Here is a 9,309-nt window from a genome sequence, read left to right on the forward strand (position 1 = left end):
TATTAACAGAAATATTTTATTTTTTATTTTATTTGTATTTGTTTACCATAGTAGAGCACTGAACTCCATGGGCCTTTTTCAGATTCAGCCCCGCAGCACTGTCCCATTAAGTGACTTGCTCAGAGTGACACAGGCAATACAGGCTGAGGGAATCAAACCCTGGACCACTGGATCACAGGAAACAGCACATTAACAGCTCCTTACAACTGGTGGAAATACATTTACTATTCCAAACAATGCAAAATAGGTGGAAATTGCATAAACAGTGAGACAACTTTAGATAAGTTGCAAACAGACAGAAAAAAGGATAAATCAAAGCAAATAAACACATATAAGATGTTCAAAACATTTTGACACATTTCCATGTAAAATGCCCACCTGAGTTATATTGACTAGTACACAATAACTTGTAGTACATTAGATACACTGCTGACAGGCAACTTTAAGATAAACGAACTGTTTGCATAAACGATCCACTTATAGTCTCTTGGTACAGTTTTAAGGCAACCTTCCATATTTACATGCTCCATTTCTCAGTTGCATGCTCTGAGCCAGAAAATCACTAAAGTCCAATTATCACAGCTACTGAGCCACCCAGGACAAAAGACAAAAATTCTAATTCTAATCACAGTGGCTAAGAAAATCTCCTACTAAAATGCCTTTATTTAACAATTCCAAAATTCTACAGAAAATAAGAAAAAAAAACAAGAGCTTTCAAACAGTATATTTGTTTCACTGCAGCAATATTCAAAAGGACAACCTATGGGTATAATAAAGTAGAGAGTGACACAGAGATTATGAAGTAGAGGGCATACCGTTCAACCTCTGAGCATTACAGATCATAGCAATGACCTTTAAAAGAATCATAGCAGAGACTTAGAAAAAGAAGCAACTGCTATTTTTTCACAAGATAAATCCGTCCTGTACTAAACCGTATATAGTTTATTATAAAGAATCTTTGTAGGGTTAATTTATTATATGATATGCTCGCATAAAACCTGATTTATAATAAAATCAGTAACTCTAGGAGGAACAAGGCTAAATATGAGGGTAGAATGCTATATCTAACAGTTGCAGTTGAAAGGTTTGCAAGGACACATTTCATATATGTGTGTGCCAAACTGACGAGTGTTTATAATGGAAAAAAATGACGGGTATGATGGCAGTCACATTTGCTTTTCTCTGCCTGTTATACTGGAGTCGACCGCCTATATGACTATACTATTTATCAGTTGTATGAAAAATGATTTGTATTTCTTTCATCCCAAGAAAACAAAAACAGATAGTACTCTGTCACAAGACAGACGTAAATGACTTTTGCGCGTTTATTCCGGAATACAACATAAAATGGTGTATATAATCTTTTTCTACTGTACATACTTCTTTTCTTTAAGATGCCAAGGTCTATAGCGTTATAAGCAAAACAGGACACGACTATAGGACCCTCCTCTCAGTACTGAAGGACCACTCAAGTCACCCGCTTCCATATGTAGTTGTATTGAAAGGCATTGGTCCTATAGTCCTGTCCTATTTTACTCGTAGCGCTACTGATTTCCTTACATCAGACTTTAATAAGAATTTAACTGTTGCTGAACCAACTAATTTCAACACTCGAGTCAGACAATTCACAAGTTGTAACTATTTCAAACAAAAGTGTTTGCTTGTGGGCATCGCCCCCGAACTAGTAACCTTTTCTAAATAAAGTATTTGTACAGTTATTTGTCTCAAAATAAATAGCTTTGGTAAGTGGTAACTGTAGTTTAAATACTTTGCACAAAGCCTCTCAGCCTGAAGAGAAAAGTATGCAGTGAACCGCAGGGCATAAAATAATCCTAACAAGAAAATACTGGAAAGCAAGAAAACTTCTCCAGCCAAACAAGCCTACCCTGTTAAAACCAGAGTGGCCGAGTGTAGCCCTAGCTCGTGTGTGCACACGGACAGCAGCCTAGGCTTTGGCAGCCACTTCTTGGTCATGCAATGGGACAGCCTGCGTGAGTACAGCTCTAGCTTTACAGCCTGTATGCTTCATGATCTCGGCGCACTTGGAGCTTTACTTGCCTTCATTTTTATGCTGTTCAGTTCCCAGCAGGGCCGAAGTTTATTTAGCAGGGTCTGAATTCCGCTATGGAGATCATGTTCCTGTATTCGCACATCTAGGAAAGGCACTGGTTTCACGGGATCCCCCATCGTGGAGCGGCAGATTACCGTGACTTCGGGCGGTGTTGCCGGCTGTAGAAAATGTACTTTAGCCAGCCTTCTGCTCCATCTGAGTACTTCCCGGGATAAGGACAGACGTGTCAGCATGCCCAACCTTTAACAATCGATAATTAGCTGTACTATGGTTACTATTCCAGGAATATTCATTGGTGTGTTTCGGACTTTAGGTTGCAGGCCAGATAACGCTAGACCAGTCTAAACTTTTTGCAATGCAGTATACGGGCTATGTTTCCCCTTCTCAGTTTATTATGCACTATGTTTTTCTCACATTCTCAGTTTGTTATGCACTCTTTGTACTATATACTATATGCAGCTGTTAATGTAACTTTAGACGCGTGTTATGGACTTAATTTGGGAGGCGGGTGGTTACCTCTGAACAAGTTATGTAAAAAGATAAAAGTAAAGATTGTGTAACAATCCTGTGTAGTGACAGCTGGGCATATGTTTCGTTAATAATTGTCCTTTTGGATTAGTGTAAACCAATGGTTTACAGATTGACACGTTTCACTGATAATTGTTATTTTGGCTTACTGTAAACCCATAATGCACAGATCAGTTATTCAGAGAGCACCATTTTGAAAAAGTCAAGGAAGGCACTGTGTGTCACAACACTCAGCCAGCGCAAAGGTAGTGTTTTCGGTGATGCAAGACTGTTATACACGTTTTTGTCCTTAGTCCTGCTATGGGGAGTTTACTGTATGTGCTATGTATTTATTTGCATTTTCAGGATGCATGCTACAGAACTAAGTGCACTTAGCCTGAGATGGAGCAACGGTGACAAGGCGTGGTGAACAGATTTGAATTTTGTGGCTACATCACTGGTTTACAATATGTTAAAATTAATACATTGTGTCCTGCCTCCCACATCAAACATGCAAAGAAAAAGCAAACAGATAGATTTATAAGGCAGACTTATAGGCTGGGATGTTGTAGTAACCTGAAGCACCATCTCAGGTCAAGAATGAGCACAGAAGCGTCTCTGCAGGCACAGTTGTGGAAAAGTCTTACCAGGTAGATTTATAAAATAGTGTTCTCTTACTCATAATAACATACACATTACAGTCAGCTACTGTTGTGAAAATGGCTGCTTGTAAAGGGTTCTGCAAAATGCAATGGTATAAGCAAAAACTAACACAGTAGTAAGAAAATGCTACCTCCAACCTGAAAGATAACCAATACGCTATACTGCCAGTAATGAAACACAGAGAGTCCCATGACCATAGCTGCAAGTCATAAAACTAAGAGCAATCATCAACACCCACCATATGTGGTAAAACAATATGGCTTACCAGTAGAATACATGCATGTTGGCGCCACACTGCAGTATAAAGCAACGTGATATGTGTAGACACGATTAAACATTTGAACTCAGGATTTATATATTTACACATAAAACAGTGGCAATATATGTCATGTGAACATTGAGTCAGCAACAAACAAAAGCACTCCTCCCCAAAATGTCCCAGTAGCTAACAACAACGGTGCAGGTAACCCCCGGGCACTTACACCACTCATAAAACCCTTAGTGTTATTCTGACTACAAAGGCTTAAAAAGTACAGTTTTGTACCTACCATAAATGTAGATGTTCGAAGATCCACATTGCTGCAGTCCTTACATATGGGTAGAATACCAAAGTATTAGGCTGGCGTCGGTCATGGCGCTTAGATCTGACATCAGAGCATCAGGGTAATAAGCGCGCGACCCGCGATAAGCGCATGACCCGATGTCATATCCTCAGTCTTTTCTTGCCCCAGATGTCAGAAGGCCCTAAAAGAAAGGCCACAGCCAAAACAGGATACCTCCCAAAAGCATGCCCAACAACAACCATCACCCAAACCATATAACCATGCCAAAGTACAGAGGGGAAGGAGGGAGGCAGCAATGTGAATCTTGAACATCTACATTTATGGTAGGTACAAAACTGTATTATGTTCTTCATCTCACATTGCTGCAGTCCGGTAGAATCCCAAAGCAGAGGTAAAGGGAGGATGGCAAAATCATAAAGCATTAGGGGCTGCTAAAATGCCCTGTAATATTGCAGTGGCAAATCCAGCCCTAGACTTAGAATAAAGAGGAAGGTGGTAATGCTTGGAAAAGTATGTACTGAACTCCAAGTGGCTGCTTCCAAAATATCTTTGTAGCTACCCTTAGAAAGGCAGTAGAAGTGGCAGTAGCTCTAGTGGAATGAGGTCTGATTCCAGCCGGAATCTCCTTACCATGATGGGAATAACAGAAAGAAATACAAAACCCAATCCATTTAGAAATAGTTTGTTTTGAAACAGGTTTTCCCTGAGAACCCAAGGCAAAAGAAACAAACAACTGCTGAGACTGCCTGACACCCTTGGTTCTGCTCAAATAATAACGTAACTGCCTGTGAATATCCAAAGTATGCAAAATCTTCTCCCCTTTATTTTGGGGTTTGCATAAAAAGTAGGCAAATGAATAGTTTGGTTCAAGGCCACACTAGAAACCACTTTAGGCATAAAGGAAGGATTATATCCTTATGAAAAATCAGAAAGGTTCCACTGCCATAAGGGCCTGCAATTCAGAAACCCTTCTTGCAGAGGTAATGGCCAACAAAAAGCAGTCTTCCATGATAAATACTTTTAACTTCCAGTAGCTGCAGGCTCAAAAAAAAAGGGTTGTAAGTTTTTCCAACAACACAAAATTGATCCGAGCGCAGGAGTAGGCTCTGGGGGGGTCTTATGTTCTTGCCCCTCTAAGAAATTGCTTAAACAAAGGATGGGAAAATAAGGAGGGTCACAGTCATAGTGAGCAGAAATGGCTGCAGCATGAACCTTTATCGAGGAGAAAGACAAACCCTTGTCCAATAACTCAGTAAGATATTGAAGAAACACTTAAATCAGGCTTGGAAACATCAAAGTCCTGCTCCAAAGAAAAAAACTTTCCTTGTACTAGGCCTTCTGGCCTCCAAAATAACATTCAAAACTTGTTGTGGAAGCTGAGACCCTCCAGGATCTAAAACAGAATAAGCCAGGCTGAGAGATGCAGAGACTGAATCTTGACATTGAGAAGTGATTGTCCTCCTGAGACAAAGAGCGGAATCATCAAAGGCAGAGGCCATGGGTTCCCGTACCAAACTCCTCAGTAGTGGGTACCAGTGCTGTCGAGGCCCTATCAGAATCATGGATGGCTTGTCTATTCTGGCCTTCAGGAGTACCTTGGGAATGAGAGGCAGAGGTGGAAAGGCATAGACATGAAGATTGCTCCAACTGAATGATAGAGCATCCACCTTCCAAGCTGTGGGATGAAACATTTTGTGCAAAACTTTGGCAACTGGTAATTTAGTGAACAGATCTATGTCTGGAGTCCCCATAACACTGTCAACTTTTGAAACACATGAGGATCCAGTTTCCACTCGTGAGGATCCACAATTTGTCTGCTCAACACATCCGCTAAGGAGTTCTGTGCTCCTGGTAGAAACCTTGCCTGAAGATTGAGGTGTAAACTGAGAGCAGTCTCCCACAAAATCATCACTTGCCTGCAAAGAGGGGTGCTAATGGGTTCCCCTTGCTTGTTGATGTACCACATGACAGTAGTGTTGTCTGTTTGAATCAACACCTGTCCTGGAAAATCCTTGAAAGCCAATGCAATTGGACTGCTAACATCTCCTTTCAAGTTGATATTGAAATGTTGAGTGTGACCCAGGCCACACGTGTTTGCACCCATTTCCCATTTGAGGTGTGCCCCAAGCTTTGTCCGAGGCATCTGCCGTTAGAATCTTGTTTAGGTGACATTCCTGAGCCCACCACATTTCACAAAATTTCTGAATGCAAGGTATTATCTGAATGACAGTGTCTAGATCTTGGCGGTGTTGTGTCCATTTTGATTTATGATACCATTGAAGCTTCCTCAGCATGCAGTTTGGCATTGGGACCAGAAAGAATAGATGCCATGAACCCTAAGGCTTGAAGGACTGTCTTGCAGTCAGCCTGGACTGTAGAGACATTTGATGGAAATAAATAGAGGCCATCTGGGAAGCTGTATTCAGTCTGTCCTGAGAGGGTACTAGACTGGACTTTGTTAGAATACCCTAGGCATCTTAACACTACCATCACATAGATGATGCAGAAGTTCGCCTTTGTGTTGTGCAATAATCAGGCAAATCGTCAAATATAAGGATAAATCTGTATTCCTCTTAACCTGACATGCAATGATGCCTTTGTGTTGTGTTGTGTAATCAGGCAATGCCGTCGTCCAGGGATAAATCTGTCTTCCTCTTAACCTGAAAAGGCTATCACTGGAGCCAGAACCTTGAACACCAGAGAACTGATAATGTAAATTAGGTACCAGTCCAACTGGGCCTGATAGGAAACATGAAATATAAGCCTTTTAAGATCAGAGTTACCATCCAGTGATCTTTAGCATTTTGAACTTTGGAATGTCCAGATAAGTGTTGAGGATAGATAAAAAAATTGGTCTATTTGAAGAGTAAAAAAGAAATCTGCTGTGAGCCTCTGTCCCCTGCCGAGGAGGAACGTCTGGCATGCCTTTGAAAGGAGGCAATGTATGGAAATAGAACTTGTAGCCTCGGTTTATAATGTCCAATACCCATTTGTCCTGGGTGACTAAAAGCCAGTTTTGTGACAGATTGTGCAGGTGAACTCAAGTTCTAGGCTGAATGTACTTTGAGCTCTGCCCCTGTCCAATTTCTACTAAACTTTGGAGGTTGCACCTGCAAAAATCTTTAACAGTCTCTAACACCCTTAGGCCCCGGCAAAGAATCGGAATGCATGCATCAGAATCCGAATAAGGGAAAATCTTGAATATCTTCAGCAAACCTCTTTAAAGTCAAATCTTCCTGCCATTTTAAAGCATGTGCTTTAGGCACAGACCCTGAAGTACCTGCAGGTAAACCCCTACCACCTTCAGCAGATATACCACCCTTTGTGTTACTCTGACTTGCAGGATTTACAACAGGTAACCCCCAACACCTCCACAACTCATATCATCCTTTGTGTTCTCTGACTTGCAGGAATTTCTCCAAGTAACCCCGCACCACCTCCAACACTCATTCCACCCTTTTTGTTACTCTAATTATTACAAGTTGCAACAGGTAGCCTCCCACCACTTACACCACTCATACTACCCTTTGTGCTAATTTGACTTGCATAGTTTATTATCATTAACTCAAATCAAAGACAGTCAAGTCAACCAATGCTCAACACCATTCTGTGCAAGTTGAAATACCAAATATCAATATACCTCACACAAACTCTGGACCTCAAAACTCCCTAATACTCTGAACTCAGAAACAAACATTACTGTGGGGCCAGAAGGGAATGCAGGACTCTCCCACATTGACTCAACTGCCTGCAAGTCGAGTTCATGGCAGCAAACTGGCTTGCATGACTTACAACAGGTAACCCTCAACTATCTCCATTACTCATCCCTCCCTTTGTATTACTCTGACTTGCAGGATTTACAACAGGTTGTCCCCCCACCTCCACCAAGCATCCCACCCTTTGTCCACCCTTTGTATTAATTTGACTACTAGGACTTACATCTGGTAACCTTCCACCAGCTTCTCCACTCATACCACCCTCTGTATTACTTTGACTTGCAGGAGTTACAACAGGTAACCACAAGACTGCCTCCACTGCTCATATTGCACAGCTGTTTATATTGGGGGGTGGTGCTTTGCTTCAAGGAAAGTCAATTTAAAAAAACTTAGTGGAATGAACTTTTACTAAATTATTTCCATCTGTTTCATTCTAATTCAATGACTTTGACTAACAGGTAAGGATTCACTTTTCCTTTTAACCCAACAGAAAGGTCAATTTTAAACACAAGAAAAAGGACCTGCACCAGCTCCAGTTTCTGCAGTACCTTTTATGTGACTTAGCTTCATTCTTTTAAAATGCTTTATTTCTTTGTATCCATTTAACATTTGAATCATTTTCATTCCAATTTCAGCTGGTTTAGCAGATGTGTATATCATATGTGATGTCCTACTAAAGTCTAAGGAGCTCATATGTTGTCTTTCTTTCTGCTCTAGTCTCACCATAGCTAACATATACAGAACGGTTAGAGTTGTTGAAAACTAACTTCCTCACAGAAGTCCATAGATGCCTGATGTGCTGTACAAGCTTCTTGGTGTTCTACTTTTCTCTTTACAATAGAGGATCCCCTGATTATTCTTTATAACCGAAACCAAACAAAGTATAATAATCTGTGGCCTCTGCCTTACTGCCAGTATTGTGACAGAGGGATGATATGTTTATCTGCAATCAAGATTCTTATTCTTATCCATGGAATTTATTTACAAAAAACTACTTAGTACTACCACCAGCACTTCTTTCACTTCCCTAATAATTATGCAGTGAATTTTATGAGGCCATACTGCTTTATGTTTTTATTTTTTGTAGCATGCTTCATGGCAGTTGACCAACAGGCAATTCATACAAAAACACAAGCATGAGTTTTCTCAAACTCTAATCAATTGATTCATATTTTTTTTGTGTGTGTGTGTAAGTTTTTCTGCAGCTGCTGAGCCCTACCATCCATGATGGGAGATTGCCGTTTAGTACCTCTTGTTTATTATAGATAACTTGAAGCTTACTAAGAATCATCAGGGAAAGAGGCAAAGTCTGGCACAGTGATTTCACTTAATGAGGTTTTAATCTGGTTGCGTGCAGTAACCTGAGCACTTGATCATGCAGCAAGTAGGAAATCCTGCAAATTTGGATCATTCACCTTAGTCTACCTACTGCTATCGCAGGGGTTCGCAATTTTTTTTTTCCTTTTGGAATACTGACCAAAAGATGTCCGACTTCTTTGTAAAATTATTCTGCTCTTCCTCTTACATTGTTTTCTTCACTGTCCCTGTTTTTATTGGCTTCCCTATAATTTCTCTCTGCCAAGACTCCATGAGGATTCAAACCACTGAATTCACCTCCACAAGAATTAAGTTTTTCACAAGAAATCACAAAATCACCACTGATACAGTTCCTAAGTCTATACCAACAGCTTGATACCTTTGTTTTAGAAAATTTGTCAAGTTTGTGCAACCATGGAGTTATTCAGCATAAATTAGGGAGATGGTGGCTTCTTCTACATTGGAAGTACAA

The 9,309-nt window shown here is 40.5% G+C and overlaps 1 protein-coding gene across 1 annotated transcript in view; it reads right to left on the minus strand.

The window, feature by feature from the left end:
- LOC122811144 (ethanolamine kinase 1-like) overlaps nt 1–2,562 on the minus strand; it is a 1,165,171-nt gene extending 1,162,609 nt beyond the window's left edge. Inside the window, exon 1 of the mRNA XM_044082778.1 lies at nt 2,059–2,562. Within this exon, the coding sequence (XP_043938713.1) occupies nt 2,059–2,304 (246 nt within the window). The 5' untranslated portion in view covers nt 2,305–2,562. The remainder of the gene's footprint in view (nt 1–2,058) is intronic.
- Between the last annotated feature and the right edge of the window lie 6,747 nt (nt 2,563–9,309).

The sequence above is a fragment of the Protopterus annectens genome, chromosome 9.part0, assembly GCF_019279795.1.
Source record: "Protopterus annectens isolate FY-2018-M chromosome 9.part0, PAN1.0, whole genome shotgun sequence".
NCBI lineage: Eukaryota > Metazoa > Chordata > Ceratodontiformes > Protopteridae > Protopterus > Protopterus annectens.